General features: G+C 39.4%; 1 protein-coding gene and 1 long non-coding RNA gene across 5 annotated transcripts in view; both read right to left on the minus strand.

The window, feature by feature from the left end:
* Positions 1–403: 403 nt before the first annotated feature.
* LOC129348585 (uncharacterized) lies at positions 404–3108 on the minus strand. Its single transcript, XR_008601175.1, has 2 exons — positions 683–3108; positions 404–619 (listed from the first exon to the last, which is right to left on the minus strand). It is a non-coding gene; the product is annotated as an uncharacterized LOC129348585 (long non-coding RNA).
* Positions 3109–7483: 4375 nt separating this feature from the next.
* Positions 7484–23416, minus strand: part of LOC111584328 (transcriptional enhancer factor TEF-3) — a 40843-nt gene continuing 24910 nt past the window's right edge. For 3 of the 4 annotated variants that reach the window (XM_023293463.3, XM_035940594.2, XM_035940592.2), the window contains exons 4-12: positions 20565–20636; positions 18955–19089; positions 18400–18443; positions 18053–18114; positions 17730–17860; positions 16593–16766; positions 12264–12404; positions 10672–10824; positions 7484–8458 (exon numbers count right to left, since the gene is read on the minus strand). In XM_023293463.3, the coding sequence (XP_023149231.1) occupies positions 8345–8458; positions 10672–10824; positions 12264–12404; positions 16593–16766; positions 17730–17860; positions 18053–18114; positions 18400–18443; positions 18955–19089; positions 20565–20636 (1026 nt within the window). In that variant the 3' untranslated portion in view covers positions 7484–8344. The remainder of the gene's footprint in view (positions 8459–10671; positions 10825–12263; positions 12405–16592; positions 16767–17729; positions 17861–18052; positions 18115–18399; positions 18444–18954; positions 19090–20564; positions 20637–23416) is intronic. The other variant, XM_023293464.3, reaches the window with a different exon arrangement.

Raw genomic sequence — 23416 nt, forward strand, 5'->3', positions numbered from 1 at the left:
CATTAGGACCCGGCTGTCAGGGGACAAACATGTAAGAAACATGAGAACAGAGAGAACCCAACCAGTAGGTCACAGTTTATCATCCCCCAGTCATCTCCTGAAGTCCATATGGTGAGAGACATCAGTATCTGGTTGTTAATTTACCAGAGGATGCTTATAATCATGCTGATGTGGTCTGTACTCTACAGTATTTTAGTGACTCCATCAGGTGGACCGGCTCGTCCTCGTAGGACTCCTCCTGTAGCCTTGAGGGAACCACAGGAACATTCAGTAGCTGTTGGAATTCTTCCTGTCAGGCTTGTGGTAGAACGGCTCTGAAGAATCTTTTACTTGTCTTATCTGGAACAATCTAACAGCCTAAACCGTTAACAGCGGTGTAAAGAAGCAAACACACAGGCATAGATTAGGACTCAAACTAGATTTATTTTAGAAAACAAATCAACTTAGAGGCATTTGTTCACACGTGGCTGAATAGGAGGCCGTCCAATCAGATTTGAGGTCTTCACTCTGTAGGTTGGTTGTTTGGTGAGACTCTTGGACCTCCATCAGCTGACGTGGATGTTTGATGGTCTTCTTCTCTAGTGCCAGATGATTCATCCATGAATTCAGCAGCTACAGACTGAAATGAAGCTCATGCTGCCGTTATTGAATTCCTGTTCCAGATCAAATGTTCAGAGCTCACCTTGAATTCAGCCGTCTGCTGTCTGATAGTTTTTCTTATTGTAGTCTTCAATAAAGTCTTTTTCCTCATGTCAGGATGTGGTGAGACTCTTTCTCAGTCTCTGCTGACGTCCCTCATTGTGCATCTCCAGAGAAAAAACAGAAAAACTGATCACTGCTTCAGCATCACAAACGCTCTCCAGCATTGAGAGTGTTTTAGGAATTCATTCATTGTGTTGTGAACTTTGAAGGAGCAGAAACTTTACAGCTGCCAAAGATATGAGCTTCAATTCTGGATGTTTTAGGAAATGAAGTTCATCAAATGAACACTTGATTATTGCTGATAACGCTCATTAAATTACTGAAGAAATTTAACATAAAAACCTGTAAACTCTCAGGCAGCTTTTGTTAAAGTTTGTCTATAATTCTATCATCATGTTCTGGAACCAGGACTCTGCAGAAGTTCCTTCAATCAGATACTTGTGTGTTTCTATTTAAGGCCTCAGGTTTGAACGTACAGCAGAGGATTAGAAAGGAGTGATTTTAATATTTAAATCAGTCCAGTAAATGTTTGGCGTGAAAATTATTAAAATTTTGATTTAGATAGATTTGTGTCAAATAATATTGTAGAGTCTCACTGAAATATATCCAAATGAGTTCAGTGTATTTACATTTTATAGAATATTTGATTTCTTAATCTCAATACTGTAGGGTCTGACCCTAAATATTATAATAATGATGTCAATTTAAATAATATTTTAGTGCAGAGTCATAAACTTTAATCACTTACATAATATCACTGCACAATCTTAACCTGAACATTCATATTATTGAGGTAAATTTACATAAATCATGATATTCTAGAGTCTTAACTGGAATATTTCTAACAATCTTTTTGTATTGTGCTGATAAACAACAATAACCCGACTTTCAGATAATATTTGTTGTCTGTGATTGTGAGACTAAATTCCTCCACATTCTGGAACTGGACTGAATTTCCCAAAATGGAAACATGAACAGAATTTAACACTCATGTATCCATGGCAACGCTGACGTTTCTGCTTCTTACCAAAGTTCACAACACAAGTAAAGATTTTAATGTAAAACTTCAGGGATGACTGCTGACCATAAGTATTCTGATCAATACTTCATGATCAATATCAGGACAGATGTTACAACTCCAGCTGTTGCATTAGACTGCAGTTATTCACAGAGAAATTAAAACATCACATTCCTCATAAAAACTAGATGGGACTTTTATTAAATAAAGTGTTGGTGAATAAACAGTGTAAAAAGTGCAAAGCAGCTCCATTAAATCAGGAGATGTGAGACTTCCACAGCATGGATCACCATCTGCTGTGTTGATTCATAGCTGAATGTCAGAATGAACTGAGATAGAAAAGCTGCTTTGAGCTGCAACATTACGGTCTGACAATCCAACACCATCACAGTTTTCATCTGGTTGTTTTGCTCCAACATGCTGTGAAGTTCAGTTTTTACCTGAATCAATACAGAGATTCTATTTCCAGCCAAGACTGGAATAAAAATTAGAATGTTATGAGGTTATTAATGCAACTAAATCCTTTCAGATGGAAGGATTTACTTCTAAGTTCTAATTCAAGTTTCAGTTGGAGCCCATTGCATTCACAAAGAAAAACAGCGATACCTTCATAGCAACATTTAATAAACCTAAAGCTTCCCTGTTGGCACATTGGTGGAGTTTGTTACTGAGCATCTGAACCTTAAATCCAGTGAGACGACCATCTTCAGTCAAGGCAAGTCAGAGAACTTCAAGACCTTCCATCAGCTGGACCAGATGTGGCATCATCTCCCTCTGAACATCTGGATGACAGGAGAAAAGACAGAAATCAAACACAGATCAGAGAAATACAATTTATTCACTTTCATCATTTTATAAAAGTAGCATGAACTTTATTAAAACTTGACAATATCAGTAATGAAAGTAAATGTTTTTATCTTGTTTTGAAGCTAAATTTAAAGTCAATTTTAATGACAGTTTATCCTGAGAGGAGTGAGAACGGAGCTTTTCTTTACTTTTTAGAATATTCTCTCAAAATATTCTGTTTATTATTGGCTTTAGAAGCATTTTTCTTTACTTACTTATTTTTAGATACCTCAGACTGATACACTTTGCTGGTTTACAGATATTTTCATGTACAATGACAATAAAGATCTTCTAACATATTTTGCTAAAACAAGAACTGCAAACCTTCTCAATCATCTCTCAGGCTGCAAAATTTCAATTGCGACCAAGAATTATCTGATGTAGTTATTATTATAATCTTTACTGAACCAGCCCCGGAATTAATAAAAATCTGTATATGGATATGATTTTAATAATGACGGACAGCTGCAGCAGCAACTAACACAGGTGTTCAGCGGTAAGTTAGCCACCTGTGTTAATTAGCCCGCTAGCTAACTTAGCCGCTTAGCTAGCTAACGCGTCCGGACCAACTGCTCAAACACGACAAAACACAACTCTTCACAAGTCGCTGACTTAACGTACAACAACACAACGCTACTGGTTAGAAGTATTTATCTTCTTACCGTGTTTTACTGCAAAAACAAGATCAACAGCAGCCAAAGATGCTACCAGACGTGCCGACCATAGATATACATAGACTAGATACGCTAGCGCGCTGTCTTCTATATTATCTATGGTCTGACCAGTCACTGCTCTCTGGCTCCGCCCTCTGAGAATCTTGTTGTCGTTTGGCTCCACACTTGCTGATGACCACTTCCTGTCACAGAAAATTAAAAAAAACTGACCTTTTTTCGTTTCTGTCTCTTACTGATTTTATTTTTTTGTTATTCTAAATATAAAATGAAAATCAAACCATTTTTAAAATTTCGTAAATCCCTTTTTGATCATGAAAAGGAAAAACGCCTTGTATTTCAATTTTAATTTTGTATTTTAAAACGAAAATCAAATAACCACTTGTTTTTGGTTTTTCAATATCCGTTTCAGAACGGAAAATCCAATTGCCAGATAAATACACGGACCGTAAAGGATACTTGAAGCTTTGTCTGCTTTCCACAGATTCAGTTTAGTTAAACAGGGGTTAACAGAAACAGCTTAACCCTCCTGTTGTCCTCTTTTACGGGCACCAAAAAAATATTGTTTCCTTGTCTGAAGAAAATCCAAAAAATTCAGCAAAAAATAAATAAATAATAATTCCTGAAATTTCTGAAAATTTGCAAAACCTTCAGGAAGAAAATTCCAATGATTCCTTAAAAGTTTCCCTCAAAAGTTTTATTTTCAAAAAGTCCCCAGATTTGGCAAGAAAATTCTTGTAAATATTATTTTAAAAAAATGAGTAAAAATCTTGCAAAAAATCCTAAAAAAAAATATCTAAAGTGATTACATATTTATCAGTAAAACTTGTAATATTTTTCTTTAAGAACATTCAGATAAAAAAAAAAAAATCAAATCCGAAATCCAGCGAATTTCTCTGGATTATGGTTGATTTTTTTGTGAGTGTTCTTAAGAAACATTTTTAACATTTCTTTTTTTCCACCAAAAATATTCAAAGATTTCCCAAAAATGTTGGACATCAGAAGTTTCACTGTGAAAATATTTTTTTCTCCACATTTTCAAACTTTGAAACGGGTCAATTTTGACCCACAGGACAACACAAGGATTAATGCACAGAATGTCATGAAATACAACTTTTCTGCTCAATTTTAACAGCAAAATAGGATTTTCCTTTTAGTCTGACTTCTCAACTGTGCAAGAATGCTTTTAAAAAAAAAAAAAATCAGACAGATTTAGGAAGCAGTAGTTGAAAAGTTTTGCTCAGTACAAGTGTTTGGCTTCTCTCTGTGGAATTTCCAGAGTTATTGTCAATGTTGCTTCAAAATTGGATTACAAGAAATTGTTCTTATTTTGTCCATCCTCTGCATACAGGTGTATGGGTGCATTTTGGCATAAGAGTACAATTTCTGAAGAGAAAACACTTCTGTTCTTTGTATTTTTAGTCTGATTTTATATTCCAACCTGCTGAATGTCTGTCTAACACAATCATCATTCAGGCCTGAGAGTTGCTGTTCAGGAGGGATTGGATGAATCAGGTATTATTTCACCACGTGGCATCTTGCTCCAGTTTTTTTCTTCTTCTTCTTTTTTTTTTTTTTTTTTTGCTGTTGCAAGAACTAGGCTGCAAAACAAAAAAAAGGAAAAAACAAAACAAGCCTGAGGTCAGACATCTGAGAGTGGATTGCCATAATTGCAGCAATCTGCCTGAATTCTTTCAAATGGGATTATCAGAATAAGCCTTTTGTTCCGCAGTTTGGGATTTGCTACATTTCTCTCACCTTTTGTGAGCTTGTCTCTCTATCACAGTGCCACATTCTCAGTTTACACTTGGGAGTTGAAAGCACCTCTTTGGATAAAGAGCTTATGGAATGCAGGGCACGTCAGCTTCAACCTTAGGCCAGATAATGATTTGAAAAAGAAATAATCTGAATCTGAGGATTGCCTTTCCCCAAAAAAACTTAATGAGCACTTTAGATGACACCAAAAACAGCACATTTTGTTTTGCCAGATTACATATTTTATGTTGACCTCTTCAAAATGGATATTATTACATCTTACTCCAGTTTTTTTTTTTAAAAAGCTACAGAGATGCCAACACATCTGTGCTGTTATACAGAATGCAGCTTTACTTAGAAAATCAGCTAATCAGCCTCACCAGTAGAATATCTGGTTGTTGTCCCAGTTGGATTATTGTCCCATAGCAGTGGGAACTTTAGACCAAAACGCATTCTTTGGTTTGAAACAGACACCTGTGGATTAAATGGGAAATTGGCACTTGGAGGCATTGCTCTCCAAGCAGCAGAGTGTAGTTTCGATGTATGTTACTGCAGTCAAATAACTTGCCTGAGTATCAGAGTTGTAAGTCCAGTCCAAAAGTTTCATTCCATGAACAGAAACAGTGTAATGATGTCTCACTACCACCGGATGGCAACAGTCACCTCTAGCAAACACCAACTGTGTCTCAACTCCTACCACACTAACAGTTCACTAAATGTATTATATCTAATGGCATTACAGAAATCAATGCACTTTTGAACCAACAAAAAATAATGCATGACCAGATGGATGTTAAAACTGTAAATTTGCAATGATTGTGCCAATTAAAGAGCCCCTCCAGTAAAAGTCAAGTCTTTTACTTTAACCCTCCTGTTGTCTTCATTTATGGGCACCAAAAAATATTGTTTCCTTGTTTGAAGAAAAATCTAAAAATTCAGAAAAAAAATAAAATAAAATCCCCAAATTTCATAAAATTTGCAAAACCTTCAGGAAGAAAATTCCAATGATTCCTTAAAAGTTTCCCAGGAAAGTTTTATAAAGAAAAAATCCCTCAAATATGGCAAGAAAATGTTTGTAAATATTTTCAAAAAATAGTAAAAATTTCTCAAAAAAATGAGTAAAAATATCTAAAGTGATTACATATATATCAGTAAAACTTAGAATATTTTCTTAAGACCATTCACATAAAAATCAATCAAAATCCAGCGAAATTCGCTGGATTTTGGTAGATTTTTTGTGAATGTTCTTAAGAAACTTCTTTTTTAACATTTCTATTTTTCCATCAAAAAATGTACAAAAAAATTCCCCAAAACGTTGAAAATGTGGACATCAGAAATTTCACTGTGAAAACATATTTTTTTCCACATTTTCAAACTTTAAAATGGGTCAATTCGACCCGCATGACGACAGGAGGGTTAACGTGTCCATGTATTGTTTTTTAATGCACCACAAGATATATAAGTGAAATGAGCATCAGCAACATAGTTCCGTCTACATATAAATGTCAAAAACACGAGTTTAGACTGCTGTAGTTTCATACTGAACAAACCTAATAAACCAATCCGATCAACCTGCAGGGTGAAGTTCTTTGTATCATTATTTTTTCCAGTTCAAAGACATGTGGCTATATTGCTCTAATCTTACAATTTGCCATTATGTAGTGTAGAGTAGGCTTACAGTGTTGGAGTAACGTTGTAGGTGAGCCAGTGTGCACGAGCTGCAGTTAATTGGGAGGAGGGGTTGGTTGGAAAAGAGGCAAAGACTTCATAGATCTGCAGAATTTAGAGGAAGCAACAGTTTAGAGTTACATCGAAGCCATTCTAAGGCAAGATGGGATTTTTAAATATGCATTTTGATTCACAGATATGAGTTTTAAGGGCTTTAATCAATGACTAAAGATGAGTTTTAAACCTGACAGAGAAACCAATATGTTGCGAAAGATATAAAACTGTTGTTTAAAAAAGTAGTTGGTTAATTCAGCAGATTTAGTCATTTATCAACATGTGTTGGCTCCACTCTCCCAAATAATACTCTTCAAATTTTGACTTTATAATCAAACAAAACACATAATTTTCAGATTCCTATTCAGTAAAGTTACTTTTTTAAAAACTATTTAACAGTTTTAACATAGTGTAAAAATGAATGGATTCACCGAATCAAATTGGAATCATGCCAAAAGTCATTACAAAGTGCAGCTCTACAATAAATCCAAATGGTTTTAAACCTATTTCCTCCAAAGTCGAGCCACTTTAGTATGCACACTAAAATCTCTATTATGTATCTAGCCATATTTATTAAGTAACTTTGTGTCGAAACAAGATTGCAGAGATGTTTCAAAGCATAAATGAAAGCATTGTTCTGATTTGTACTCAGTGTATTTGAATGTAGGATTAAATCCTGTACATTGGATGCTATACTGTATATCTGTAGGTTTACATCACATGTAGCAGTGAGGAGCAGCACTTCACAAAACCCGGCAACAGAGAGCAGTTATGTAAGAAACACTTGTATTTTCATCTGACACTTTAGGGCAAGTTACAGATACAGACAACTTCTGTGATCAACTTACAGATCCAAATCTGGTTCAAGTTAGCAGTGTTATTATGTGCCTTTTGTTGTAGTCAGATCGTTTTCAATCAAAACAGTAAGACAATACAAGAAACATTGAACATTAAACATCAAACAAAGTGAATACAATAGCTCTCTTAAATCATTTTAGCCACTTATCGTCACAGCTCTGTTATGAGGAGATGGATGTGGCACTGTACATAATTATTCAAATGCTCAAATAACACAAAACATTGGCACAAAAAACAGTGATATTTCATGGATGTGCAAAAGAGGGATTCTGTCTACTTTTATTATTTTTTTACCCCATTGTTGTATATATTTAAGTCACTAGATGGCACCCTGAGGCAGCTGAACTCCTCTGTAGCAAACATCCCCTGCACATGCATGTGTGTAAAACAATCTAAATGAAACACAAGCTCTAGTAAAAATGAGATGAAAAACACCACCAATGACAACTCTCTCATGCAGGTCTTGTTTGGCTCCTTTGGTATAGAGACCACAGTGTATCATGGTCCTCCTCTGTGCTTTTTTGTTCTTTTTTTCTCTTGCCGCTTTTCACACACAGCATGTTTCAGCTTCCACAGTCCCAACTCCACCTCTTCTTCAGCAGTAGTAGTGTTCCTGCACACGCTGACGCAGCCAGTGTTTCTTTGGGCTCCTGACCGAGTTGTATGGTTTCAGCTTTAAGCTTGCGGAGGAAGTAGTCCATTGTTTAGTGTTGTTGCTCACTGATGTGCTACAATGGGTCTAGAGCTGGAAAGTTCCAACTGTGTGACTGTGTCAGTCTTTGACTAGCCTGTAAATATGGTGCTGTGCGCCATGCTCGCTAGTGGACACCTCAAAGACGTAGGCTATGCAGAGCAGGGTCTCCAGTGTGTCCCTGTTAGTCACCACCTACAGACAAACACAAAAAAAGCCTTCAGTCAAGCTTTCTTTCTCATGATTTTACTAATACCAACATTTCAGCAACATTCATTTTAGTTCTGCAAATAAATACGCAATGAAACTGTAACACTGGTGTTTAACAATTTAACTTTTATCTCATACACACCTTACGTTTGTGGTTTTGACAGAGCCCTGGCCTTCTGCTACACCACCAGTACTTAATTAATGTGAGCCTTGTTAATACATTCCTTTAACTGCATTTAAATGTAAAAAACAAACAAACAAGGATTAGCAAGTGGAAATTTTTCAGTTAATTTCATTATAATTTAATTACATGGTTTATTTTCTTGCTGTCAAATGTAATGCAGTTAGTTGTTTAAATAACTTAAACAAGTCTTTAACACATTCGGTGTATGTGATGCTCGGTTTCACGAACTGGATCTCTGTACGGTAATGAATTGGAAATGGCGACAAAATGTGAAGAATGACAGAAATGTCAAGTCTTCATTACACAAGACACCTCTAATCATGAAGAACAATAAATACACAGTCTCTTTGGTGAAAGTGATGTTATTCTACATGCAATGTTTGTCTGAAAAACAGCGGGAGTGTGGCAACAAGCACAACACAGGCACACAATTTGAGCGATTCATCAGCCTCACTTGCGCGGCACTGAATGCAACGCTTATCACATGAGCCACATCGATCCATTGTGTCCAGCCGTGCAGTGTGAGTGCATGTATATGCGTGTGAACATCTGTTTATGAGCTGCTCATGGTTAATGTGAGCTAAATCAGCCCACTGAGAAGCCTAATGACATGCTACCATGCAGTCGTCAGTGTGGGCTCAATATGGTCATTGTCTCTTGGCTGGTACTGTAGGAATGCAGCCGCCAGAAGAAGGAACACAAATTTCTTTGAACCCTGTTGTTGAGGACCACTTGGTTTCTATGGTGATTCACTGCACTCTATTCACTTTTACTCTCTGTGTCCGTTCTCCGAGGAGCACATCGGCTCATTGAGAAAAGACCAGCTTAGCGCAGAATGGACAAAATGGTTTAAGACTGCAAGAAGCCATAATAACATGCTGTTCACAGGGAGTGAAAAAACGCTAGCGGCTGCTAATGGACTGCCCACTGGAAATATCACAGCACTGCCATATTTGTTTAAAGACCACCGTTGTCCCATTTCACACCTGTTGCTATTGTGCAACGATGCCTGCAAAAAGCACTTTAAAACTGAAAGAAAAATCTATGCACATGTGGAACATCCATGTGGTTCTGCGTGCTTCATCACATCTGAGTGGTGTGAATGGAACAACGTGAATGATGGAAAATAAGTACATTATAATGCAAGAATGAATGAGTGGATACGTTGTTTATGCCTACACAGGACAGAAAATGTTCTCAGATCTATGCACACGGAGCTAATAAAGGCAGCTAACAGTAAATGGCAGCGTCGACATACTCGGTTCCTAGTATTAAGATTCTGAAAAATAATTCTTAAATCAGTAGTTTTGTTAAATATGTTCATTTTCTATCTTGCCAACACCCATCTCATGTCCCAATGCTGAATATGAAGCCGCTGTCAGGAGCTGGTTAGCTTAGCTTAGCATGAATGCTAGTAACATACTAACCAGCCACAGCCCTATTCATCGAAAGTGACCCCACTGCTAACCTTGTTGTCACACCAGATATCCTCAATTACTGTATTTTGTGGCGGTACATATTTGTAGCGGGTTCTTCACAAGTGAATCCGAACATGAGCAAACCTTGTAAAGATCCATTCAAATGAGCTGAATGGATTCTATTAGTGTAAATATTGGATTTTATTTAACGTAACTGCCAGCAAATGGTGGATTCGTGGCCTTCAGTGCCTTCTGTGGTTCTTTTCAACAGGTGAGAGACTGTCCTTGTTTGCGATTCATGATTCTTGAGGTTGGCAATGATATTTTTATCCCATTCTGGTGTTCAGTGTAATTTCAGTCTGGATGATATAATATGAATGCAGCTTAAAGCAAGGGGCTTGTCCCCCCCACCCTTTCCCCCAGTATTTGTGCTAATATAAGATAACTGGCTGCCAGGTACAAAAAGTGGTTCTCTTATTTCACAAATACAACATTTTTCCATTAATGAAGATCAGATGACCAAATATAATACCAGAAGAGTAACATGCATACAAAAACAATCAAGTCCCTGATAAATCTCTGGTTCCTATGTGTACCTGTAGAATAGTGAAGTTTTCCAGTACGCTGTTCATCATGTACTTCTCCGGCAGGTGTTTGAGCTTGTGGATGAAGTTGATCATGTATTCACATAACGGGGAACGATGGATCCGAAACACATAGCGTCCATTTTCAAAGCGCGCATACTCCGTCTAGGGAAAACAAACACATAAGTGTGTGATCCCATAATACAATAAAGAACATACACTATACCTGAAAGGGATTTAAAACACATTATGATGTGAAACCTATTGCAAAAAAAAACCCACAAGCATACATATTCCACTGAAGCTCAAATGGATACACTGGATGTGAGCATCTATGTGATAAGCTCTATTGTGTATAATCTAATATACCTAATGCAGCGTATGGCATGCCTGATTTGACAATAAACATATTTCTTGTGACAACTGTAATCAAATGATGAGGCCATTAAATATCATCTTGTGGTCTATGGAGGCAGCTGGCTCTACCTAGGGATGTGTGTGTATGTGTTTATATTGTACAATCCATCAGCAGCGGGTGGGGGCAGGGCGACTATTGTGTATAGTTAACGGGAAACATAACAGTTAGTCATGCTGGGGAGATCTGTGAATCACGTCAGTTTCCTGACCACAGATCAGCGGTAATTGACTGGAATTCATCTCCACCAGTAGCAGTTATTCACTCCTCGGGGTGATAATTGTAATGTTTTGATGTGGTCATGACCTCTTAATGTTGAAATATCACTGGTCCATCATTCAATCGGTGATGTAAACTTCTTGAATTGTAGCCACATATATCATTTACTGTTGATAATTGCAGGAACTCAGCTATCCAAAAATAACAAGCAGGGTTTCCACAAAATGTGAAGCGCACATTATCAGGGGTTTGAAAATAGATAAACTGAAACAAACTATGTCCTGCATTTACATGACTATGACAGAAAAATGATGGCATTATAATCAAGCAAATAAATACTAAAACAAGCCACCAAATCTGATTTAATGTTGTGCTCATGTTACTGTCACTGTTACCATCGCCTACTGAAAATTAGGTTACTTATGGCGACCTCATGTTTTTTTAGAAGCACTTGCCTTTAGCTGCCTCACCTTTGATTGAAAAACAGTGGTCTGCTGTCATGGTGTTGCCATGATGGTGACACCTCGGAATGCAAGTTATGTGATGTTTACTGGTCCAAAAACACTTTTCCCCCCAAACACAATTCTTACAAAAGGAACAGCTGTAAAAATGGCAAAATCTCAGTAGTGTTGTAAATATTCTGTAATGAAGTTTGAAGAAAAGTGCATTACTCTGAGTCATTCATTCAGGAAGTCAGCTGCATCTAGATAAGAACTTTAATGTCTTTGGGCTCCTAAAACAAAGAAGTCAGAGGAAGACTATAAATTGTTTTCAGCCGATTTGCCCAGTAGGCACTCAGATGCACCGGCTGGAAAAGCTAAGAATAAAAAAGGCAAGAAAATCTAGTGTAATAATATATGCAACACACCACAACAATTTCAATAATCTCTCATAATAAATGTAGGGTAACTGTTACCATCTACTGAAAACTGAGATTAAAAAAAAGTGGTTCTTGAAAACCTTGTCTTACCTCCACTTTCTCCACCACCTGTTTGCCAAAGGAGCAGACCTTGGTGGACGAGGTGATTATCATGTTCTCAGAGCTCTCATACTGGCTGGACACACCGTAGAAGAAGCTGCTGTCATCCTGTAGGTTTACACTGAGATCCGCCTAATAGGAAGAAACACATAACACCTCAGGGTCAACTCAGTATTAATGTACACCTGTCTGTCTGACTGCAAGGAATCATGGTTAGTTAGGCAGCCTGGTTGTGTATGTGAATTTATAAAGACTTGCTTCCCTTTCAATGCAAGCATTCCCTTCTTTAACTGGAGACATGTGCACTTCACATACTCCACACTGAGCAGTCACAATCTGGAGAATACACAGTCTGCTGCATCATCTATAACAAAATACCAGGTCTTACTTTCTGCGCACTGACATGGATCTCGGTGAACATGTGCGTCTGTCTGGCAAAGACACATCACCAAAGGTGTTACGGCTAAGCAAAGCTTGAGAGTGATTCTCGTTAAAGCCAGGAGGTATCCAATGGACAGATCCTTGTTTGCCTTGAGTAACACCATCAAATCCAGCGTCAAGATTCCCAAGATGCTGATACTCTCTTTCTATGTGTATGTTCTTGTAAGATGATAATACAGAAGATTTTGTTGATCTACGGAGCATTCGAGTGGCATCAGGTTTACTCTGTTCACAAGACAGGTCCGTTTCATTATCTCGAAGCTGGAAATTCTCTGATTACAAGTTTAACGGAGGTATGGTGGCATTGAAAAAAAATGTTGGAGCCAACAGTCAGAGCACAAGTCGCTTTTTATATTTTTGGCCTCTTTTCATTGCTAAACATGATAGTGAAATTAAATCAACAATCAACAAATCTTTAACGATTTTTGTGAAAACTAACACGGTGCATCCAGTTTGGTATTAGTCATAATAATAATATTAATCAACTAAAACTAATGTAATGCCAAATATGACAATAAGACAACAAATATGACTTTACAAGTTCAACTTAAAGGCAGCCCAGTTTGTTTATCCTCAGGTGGAAGCACATTCACCCATCTCTGATCCTCCTGCTAGTTCAAGTTTGAATTGAGGCGAGTATAATCAGATTTCAGATCAGACTGAGGTGCCATCTCCTCTGTCAGACAGCTGGGCTGTTTTACCTTTTCCCCTGTCGGGCTCTTGTCTTCTAATGGGCCATTGAGACACCGCTCAGCCTCCTCTCATCTCTTCATCACCCCGTTCATCTTCATCCCTCGCCCATGTAATTCCTCTATTTGTCTTCATCCCTGGGGCCTAGTGACCCTCCCCGAACCGCCATTCCCTGCTTCCCTAACAGCCTGCGAGGGAATTCATCCAATTACAATCAGCAGCGCACAATTGGCTGATTAGATCATGGTGGGCAGGCTGGCTGTGTAACAATTTAGCAGAGCCAGCTCAAATCGGATTCCCTCTGCACTTCAAAGGCGTGAGACAATCCGTTAGGACAGGGCCACAGGCGCTGAGGGGGTGAGGAGGAAGGTGGGGAGCGGCGCAGGGCAGCCAGTGGCCGACAGGGGGGTTTGCTGGAAATTCAATCTAGAATACCATAGCTTTGGAGGTGGGTCAGCCGCCTGTCACCGTCGCCATGCCAACGTGCACCTCAGCACACCCCCAAGTCACGACCTGCCACGCGGCTGTGTCACTGTGGCAACATCGATTAGGCTCTCCCCATCTTTTACAGTGGTGTAAATAAGGTTAGTGTATTTTCAGATGTGTCGAGGATTTCATTTTGCTTATTTTCATGGCCGAGAGCATCTTTGCCGTTCTTTACGCGAGTGTGGGTGTTGAAATGCCCAGCTGTTTTGTAGCATTTCTGTGTTTTGTCATGGATGCCTTGAGAATTGGAGGACCCCCTTGGGATATGATAAGATGAACAGACTGAGGGGGGACAGTGTTATGAGCTTGTTTTCCTCCAGTGGGGAGCTGCATATGTCATAACTGTTGACTCCACCAGGCTCTGACATGAATCAAGAGAGTAATATTTCACCGATGAATGACTTATTGGTTACGTGTCACACAACATTTCTCTTGCCATCCCTATCTCTTGTTCACACTGCGTGTCTCTATTTCTATCTCGTGTGCTTTATTGCTGTCTTGCTCTCTTTTCCTTTATGATATATGGAGGGTTACTCATCTCCTCCTTCCTCTCACCCCTGAATCAAATGCCGTGGCTCGACCAGCTGCTCTTCCCAAGGACTGGACATGACTACTTCCAATATGGTGCCACTCACCAATGTCTTTTATCTCTCTACAATAAATAATGTGGAAGCTGAGCCTGTGAGAAGGGTAATGCCATACATACAAAGCCATCTGGTGGCATATGAGGCAAGCGGCACTTTGAACTTGACATTTACAGTCTTTGGCACCTCAAACCACAGCAGTTAAAGGTATATAACTGCTTTGCAAGTCACAAGTGGCCTCAATGCAACACAGTACATCCTTAAGTTGGTCATTTTTCAATAATTTTTGTTACTTTTATTACCTTTCATGATGATGATGTATTTTCACTGTGATGAAAATAACAGATTGACATCATTCTTCACTAAGGCAACATAGTGTGCCTCAACCAACGACAACCAAACACAGTACCACACCACAGTGATAAAATAATTCACACTACTGCAGAAAACCTGTGACTGTATCCACCTCTACTCCTTCAGCGTGCCATAGATTGCAGACCTTCAAATTACTTTGGCTGATTTGAAGATTAAAAGTGATGCCCCATTTGAAGAGTGAAGACTGGTCTCCAACACTGTGTGTCAGAGTTGGACTCTGCTTGGCAGGTTGATGCTGGTCTGTTTACTGAGCAGCAGTGCAGGATGTTTGATATGCCGCTGTGCTTCTAGAACAGTCTGGAACTATGCATATATCTAGCTACTGAGTTGAGCAGAGCACGATCGGCATGATGCCTTGCCTAAAACAACCTCTCCAGACTCCCATGAAGTCTAGTGGGAGTGCACATCATTTCTGCTTAAAAACAAATAGAGTTTTAAATAAATTATTATAGTTCTGACTTGGTAGCTATTTGCTTCCACTTTATGACTTCATCCCAACTAAAAAAATAATTAAAAATCACTCACTTTAATCATGCTTCACCTTAACATCATTCCTCCATCTCTTGTAAAGTCAACATGCTCATATTTGAATGATATGACTACAGCATTTAACTTAGTCCTACTAGTTAACAGTTTGGCCACATGTGAGTTGACTTGACCTCTTTGGAGCTTTAGTGTTTATGTTACTTCAGAGTTAAATTCCTTGTCAAGATGTGTTTATTTATTTGACATGTGTAAAGGGAGGTGGCCTGAGGCAGGGTAAGAGGAGGGTGGGTTTGTAACTGTGTACGTGTTGCGCATGATACAAATACCAAAGGTCTTGTCCTGAAGTAAAGCAGCGTGGTCAGATCAGAGGGATGAACAAAGTGAACGTGTCCAATTACACTCTGTCTCTCTCTTGCAATCTCTTCTTTGTGCGCATTTTCATGTCCTTAACTTGGATTTTACTCAACTTTCCAACGGATGTCCCACAGTCTCCTCCACCTGTCTGAATCTTATGTTGACTTTGCCATCATGCTTTACTCTCTTATCGCCCTCAGTGTGTAACGGTGAGTGTTGCGTGGCTGTCTGGGTGTGTGTGTGTGTGTGTCTGTGTTTTTTGGGGGGGCTTATCTATAAATAAGAATATGGGGGGGCATCAGGGTTGAAGTCAGTCTAATAGTGCAGAGACAGGTGTCTGGGATCACATTTCTCCTAGTGAAAGATCAGGCCTGCCACTCTCCCCAAGGCTGCTGTCACACACACTCAACCGCACGCATATCACAGACATATACAAATACAGCCATGGCAAATGCTGCGCAGCGATGCCCTCTTTGCAGGCATATAAACCACCAATCAGGTCATAGGAGCAATGACTTTCCATTCATTCTGGCCTTAAATCGCACTTAAGTTCCTTTAACTCCGACGCTTAAGCTCTCTCAACACAGTTAACACCGCTAGGCCATTAACAGCCAACAGGTGCTACAAAACATTAACAAGAGAATTCCCTGTAGTCTCACTTCACCTTCATGACTTGAGGAGGATTATGTACTGAATACACAAAACATAGGATATCAAATTAGGCTTTACATAATGTTTATGAAAATAGCACTGTAAATGAAATTAGCGATGTATCCTTTAAAATTAAATTAAATTGCCTCAAGTGAACTTGGAAACTGAAGTGACTGAATTGAACTGAACTGGCCTTCTATGAAGAGCTAGTAAAAGAAACACACAAACAAAGAAATGGACAGAAATGTTTTACCCAGAACTTGACGAGAAAGAAAGCGTTGTGTGGCCCTTTGTCAAACAGCTCTTTCAGGCCCCCTTTCTTCTCTGGGAACTTGTCGTAGATCTGCCTGATGTCCACGGACTCCAGATAGGGGTCGCTGTAGCTCGGGTTGGACTGGCCGATATGCACAAACAGGTGCTTGTTGAACTGGAGAAGCAAAAGTATGTATCAGGAGATGAAATGTCCAGTTTGCTGAATTGCCATTAATGGCAAGCGTGCTGCTGGAAACTGTAAAACATCTGTTATATTAAACCTGCTGCTCCTTTTCATCACATTTACTGTAACATTTCTCTCAGAGGTTCCACTGTTTTCCTTCCTCTTGCACCATTCATGAACATGTGATGAGGTGTTGTGTAAATGTATTAATACAGCTTATCCCATCATCTTCAACCATCCCGGGATCTTTCTGCATGGAGTTCGCATGTTCTCCCTGTGCATGTGTGGGTTTTCTCCGAGTACTCCGGCTTCCTCCCACAGTCCAAAACTGAGGTTAATTGATGATTCTAAATTGCCCATAGGTGTGAATGTGAGTGTGATTGTTTGTCTCTACGTGTATCCCTGCAATAGACTGGCGACTTGTCCAGGGTGTCTCCTGCCTTCACCCCAAGTCAGCTGGGATAGACTCCAGCTCTCCCGCAACCCTAATGAGGATCAAGCGGTGTATAGATAATGGATGGATGGATCATTCTGTGTTCAAGTCTGTGCCACACTATTTTTCCTTAAAAATGAAGCTAGGTGCGAAGCAAAGGCTTAGAACAGATTAGAGATTTGCTTTGCTAATACAAGACTAAAATAAAATAAAGACATATCATTAATAGGCTATACAGAGTAGAAAACGACCCTTTTGTTTAATAAAAATGTGTTTTTGCATAATTGCACTCTTATCGTAGTGAATTCAATAAAAGAAATTTGTGTAAAAATTCAATTAATTTTACCGGGTAAACTCAATCAAGGCCTGAGAACCAAAATACTGTGAATAAAATGTGTAGAAACAGCTGACATTGTGCATTATTTCATATTTTTTTTAGGTCTGTTTTTGATTCGACATTGACAACGATGAATCATACTAAGTCACTGATGGATGAAAATAGTTGTCTCCTCTAAACTCACAGTCTCTGGGTCCTGAGGTTGCTCCAGGAAGGCAGAGAACTCCAGCATTCGCAGCTTGGAGCTGGCAATACTCCTGCCCTGCCAAGGGGGGGCACCGGGAGACATGGACAGCCCTGCTGTGCTTTCATAACCTGCAGAGAAGAGGGCGCCGAGCATGAAATTGTGTTGTTTGAGTGTCACAAAGCAAACCTCAAGAATGCAGCAAAAATGCAGCTATTTCTCTTAGCTGTGTGTAAGCTCTTCATGATGACCCGGGTTGTCACATCACGTTGCTGACATGACAGCCGTCTGTCAACAAAGCAAAGGAGACAAAGAGCACCCACCTGTTATGGGGGCCGGGCCGGACCCTTGCATGGCATAACTCTGCTGGGAGAAGGGCTTAATGCTGGAGAGAAGAGACAGACAAGAGGGAGAGAGGCATGTTATGCACCATCTCAGCCTCATGACCCCATCTCATATACTAATTGGACCACCTGACCTCTAAAGACGCAGGGGGCAGAGTGGTATGCTGAATGTCAGACAGCTGAAGACTTTTCTTTATAATTGCACTGTGTTTTAATTTGATTTAAGATCTATTCTCTGACTTGAAATTTATCTGATTATTATTAAGCTGATCAAATGAGAAATCAGTGATGGATAGCACTACGGAGGAGAAGGGATGGCTACTTACTCTTCATGGCCTCCTGGCTGTCCTGGAAGTGCCCCGTGCCAAAACTGAGGAAAAAAGGTGGAAATCCTGTTAAATTGTTATTGTTCAACAAAAACAGTAACAACTGTGTCTATTATGCATTCAAAATGCAAGGCCGGACTGAGAGGTGGTTTCACAAGAAGTTTCCAGCTGAAATGTGTTGCATAAAAAATATAATAAAAGATATAAAAGTAATACATATATACACTATGTATGATGCAAGCATTGAAGAAAAATAACATTTCTTGATCAGTTGTAAACAGATCAAATTATTTATAGCCAAACTGGAAGTTCAAAAACCTAAACCAACAAAAATCAATAAGGCAAGAAGTTTAAAAAAATGTAATTTTAAGACAAATGAATGGTTGCAAGATGAAACTACCTTGCGTCCAGGAAAATGACAGACGTGTATCAGTTCATAAGGTCAGGAAAATACTGGCATTAAGTCACAGAATTTGTTCTACAGATATGAGTACTGCTCAGCCCTTTAGATTATTATGAATAAGATGATGTAGGGCACTCTGGTCAGAGACTCACCCCACCAGTAGTGGGGTAAGCCGGTCTAGAAAGGCCCTGGAGAGCCATTTTGTTCTGGAAGGCCGTAGGTGAGATGATCTGAGCTGAGGACATGGTGGCCATGCTCTGGAGGGCCTTGTCTTTGGCAGCCTGGTCCTACAGAGAGGGACAGAGAGCAAGAAAAACAGACAGTCATGCAAAGGGAGAGCACTTATCAGACTCCATTTAAGTCAGCGCCCCACTTTACCACTAACACAAGCAGAGCCCTAAAAGGGGAAATGAAAGGCTCAGGCCAGCTTGCATCACCGGTGAATCCCTGCCAGCCAGAGAGCTGGAGAGAAGGTGATATTATAGTCAAGGGCCTTTGGGTCAAGAGTTAAGTTTATTGCTTTGGCAGGGGCAAGCCAGTGATGACAACTAGCTTCTGTTGGAGGTCATAGTGGAAGTCAAGGCAGGCAACAGGGTGATATGTTAATATGGTTATCATAACAATATCAAATTTGCAAAATGCTAATGTCATTAAAAAGATTTAAAACAGGAGATAGATTTTAAAAAAGTCTATGCTCTGTGCTACACTGTAAATTGATACAGCTCTTGTTTTTGAATCCACTCCTTCAGCAGTTTCCAAACCACAGAGGACTACAAGCACTTGCCGCCCAGCCCAAATGGGCAAGGCCACACGGTGCATTCTTCTTCCCAGAACTGGCTAACACAAGGGCATAGCTGAAATATGGGGGGTACATGTGGCAGGGATCTCAGTTACACCAAAGACGTATTTAAAAAGGCCTGTGACAGGGGCCAACCCTGTGACCAGTGCAGAGCCCTGCCAGCTGAACCCTCATGGCTACCGTCCAAGGTGAGGGAGAGTCCTGTTGCCTGCTGTGACCGCGAGTATGCGAGTGTATGCGGATGAGAAATGTAAACTGAGAAAGTACTGGGGGGACAGGGATGTGTGAGCTCTCAGCGTACCACACAGGAAAACTTTTATTGTGGCACTTACCAGATGTAATACCTGGAAGGAATAATGCAGGGATTAATTTGTTTCCTGAAAATTGCGTTTGGTTCATCTCATTCATAACCATGCACAGCAAGCCCCGGGCTTTGTAAAATATGTTCACATTTCATCGAAATGTGTCAGTATCTCATTTAAAACTTGCATCAATTATGGGCTGCAATTAAAATAGCCAATCATTTGTGTCTTTGTGTTAATGGAATGTGAATACATGGCCGTGCGGGGGCCACGGAGGTTGAAATGCCTTTAACAAAACATGAAACTTCATTATAACAGGAAATAATACAGGGTAATAATGTTTTCACCTCCTTTCCGTCTGTTGCTGCTCAACTTGATTGAAATCATGATAACAGCTGAATGCAAGCACCTTGGTCTGATTACAGTCTAAAAACCTCTATGAGTCTGTCTCAAATAAAATAAGAAATGCAGCATACTAATCACACCTTTAACTCGACTACGCCTGTTTTTTTGTTGTTTTTTTTTCTGGCAATATGCACAGACCAAAACTCTTCGACAATTCAGACACACCAAGAATTTCAACGTACATTAAACAAGAACAACACTTCACTTCATAAGAAACATTTAGGGAAGATAAAAAAGCAGATAGAAGTTGACTCACGTAGCGTACCTTCAGCTTCACCTGGATCTCCCTGGCCTTCCGTCGGGCTAGAACCTGGATGTGACTAGACACCTGGAAGACACAGAAAACAAGCAATGCAACGTAGTTAAACCCTGCATGTGTGTGTTTGCGTGGATCTCCTTCTGCTCCATATTCTCCATTGCTCCATTTATCCCACAGTTAAACAACATGCAGGTGAGCTAAAGGCTCTAAACTATTCAAAGGTAGAAATGTTTGTGTTGCAACCAAGTGTCAGTTTCTGTAGTTGAAAAATAAGCCGACGTTGTGTCAACAATTGTAGTTCCTCAAATAGCCACTTGAGGCTCGCTCCAAAAGTGAGTCAATCCCCACAGAGCCTCATGTGAACTGTACAGCAGAAATAAAAATGTTTATCACCTGGTGATAAAAACTGTTTTGGTCCCTATAGCTAATTTCCTTGTTCATGACAACAGTACAGAAGGTGAATTTTTTGCATGACTTCCTGGTTGAAATTCTTTTCAGGCTTAAAGGGATATTAAAGGACGTGGAGCTTTGAGTAACAAGTGGGGCCATCATAGGACAGCTCATGAAGCATATGTGTTTGCATGGCCCTCCTTAGCTGCACTCATGTTTGGATAAGTTAGTAGTTAAGCAGAGTAAGCCACTGCCAAGATGGCAACATCCAAAACCATCACACTGAGCTTTAAATCTGCTCTTCAGGAAACCTAATAATGACATCATTCATCGGGTTTGTCCATCCTTACATACAGTCAGGTGTCACAACCTGTCTATGAGGGACCATGCCTCACACCCAAGACTCAAGACGCAATATATTCAAGGCCCCTGCAGCCCTACACAGGTTTAGAGGATGCACGAATGTACAGCTAAGCTCAAACAACATTAGCTTAAACTTGCAGAGACTGTTGTTTTGGTGACTTGACGGCAGTGGAAACAAATTCAGAACAGAACGCTTTTAGGTTGGCACAGTGAACCTGTTAGTCAACAGCAGCTTATTTAAACATCCAGTAGCTAAGGAACAACATTATCATTCATCTGGAGTTATACTGCAGTCCAATTTTCACACACCTTTTAGCTCCAATTTTGGTCTCTTCCAACACTTCTGAACATGTCTGTTGAGCCACTAAATGTTGCACTATGCTTAACAGTTAGTCTCCTGTTTTGTCTGTCTACTGTTTACTCTTTATTAGGTAGTTTCAGAGCTTTTATTTTGAAGAAAACAGGTGCCTACTCCAGGCAAAAAAAAAATGCTATGTCGGGTGGTGATGGTGAATCAAAACAGTATATTTGGGGACTGGATAGATGAACTAAGACCTGAAACATCTATAAAGACAAAACAACTGTAAAGTTCTGTGAAAATTGGGGGAAGCTGCATATTCAGGTGATAATTGTCTGTATATGTTTCACTACGAGGACCCCTATCCCATTGTCACTGTTGTCTGCTACATTGTCATCATAAAAATATTGGATATTGCCAGGTGTTAAATTGGGAGTTGTGGGGAGGGAAGCCCTTGTTCACTGAGGTCGTAGCTCACCAGTCACACTGCTGACAGTAAAAATAGAACTGTTTATTTAGTACAGGAGTTCCACTAAAAACTGTACACATTGTATTTTCTGGATGTGACTTAGATAAGGGAACCAAGAAATGGTTTCTGAAAAATTCCACTGTTGTAGTTGAATTTTCTAAATGCCATTTTAAAAATTCTATTCAAGAAAATAAATTACTTGCATTATTTGCATTATTTTGTGGTTCGGGAAACATTGTCATTCCAGCCATATATGAAAATAGACCAATATTTGCACTGACTGAGCTGATGTTTATAGTAACAGTAGATTGTTGTAATTATTTTCTTACTTAGTGATCGGATACATTTCATGCTTGTAGTAATGCCACTACTGCAATTAATGTAGCATTTAAGCAGTAAAACCGAAATTCCTCTTGTAGTAATACACTTAATATGACAGTGAAAACATATTGTATTTTCTCAACAGGAAACAATATTTGGACTTTTGCTGTGAATAAATATTTATGGACAGCTCTGACGTTTGCTTTGCAGAAAAGTGTGTAGGTTGATTACATAAGATCACAGGGAAATCTCAAAAGGTGTAAATAATAAATGAAGTTCCTGTTGCTGTGCAACTGGTGTGAATTGTGCAAGGCCAATTTCTCAGCATGAAGACAGTGAACAACCTTTTTCTGTGTGATGCTACAGCTGTTTATAAAAGTTAAAGAAAATAAGTCAAAACTACATTTTTTTTTTTTTTTTATTCAGGTCTAAACGTTGTACGAAAGCAGATTTCAAAAGTTGTATACAAGTTGGTAACGCCCTGGAACTAAGGCCAGTGTTGGATGTGTGAATATGCAAAAGTTGTGTGATGTAAATTTCATCATCTTCCAAAGTTGGCAAGAGTTAACAGGGACCCCTCAACATGAAGCCCAAATTTGTGTCTGTGTAGCAGCTACGCCACAAAAGCAGTAGTGTGCATGCTCAGCGGGAGTGTGTATGTGCAGAATATGAAGATACAACCTATGGCACAAGTACTGCACTTCCTCCCAGTAGCCTCCAAGACCTCCAAAACCCTAACTCAGAATAGAAATCAGTGTATTTCAACAACAATGCATCTGTGGTGTCTGCAGCTGTCTGTGTGCATGCACGCAAGGGAGTATATGTCAGGCTTAAGGCCAGTTTTATACTTTATACTTCACTATCCGTGAGCATGCGAGGGTCCTCTATGGTATAAATTTCGTCATCTCTCCAAGTCTGCACAGACCCATCTGCGGACATCCAAACTTCTAGCTGAGTAGATGCCATGCTGCAAAGATGCACAGATGCTGATCTATTGGGCATCTAGCC

Source organism: Amphiprion ocellaris, chromosome 3, assembly GCF_022539595.1.
Source record: "Amphiprion ocellaris isolate individual 3 ecotype Okinawa chromosome 3, ASM2253959v1, whole genome shotgun sequence".
In the NCBI taxonomy this organism is placed as follows: domain Eukaryota; kingdom Metazoa; phylum Chordata; class Actinopteri; family Pomacentridae; genus Amphiprion; species Amphiprion ocellaris.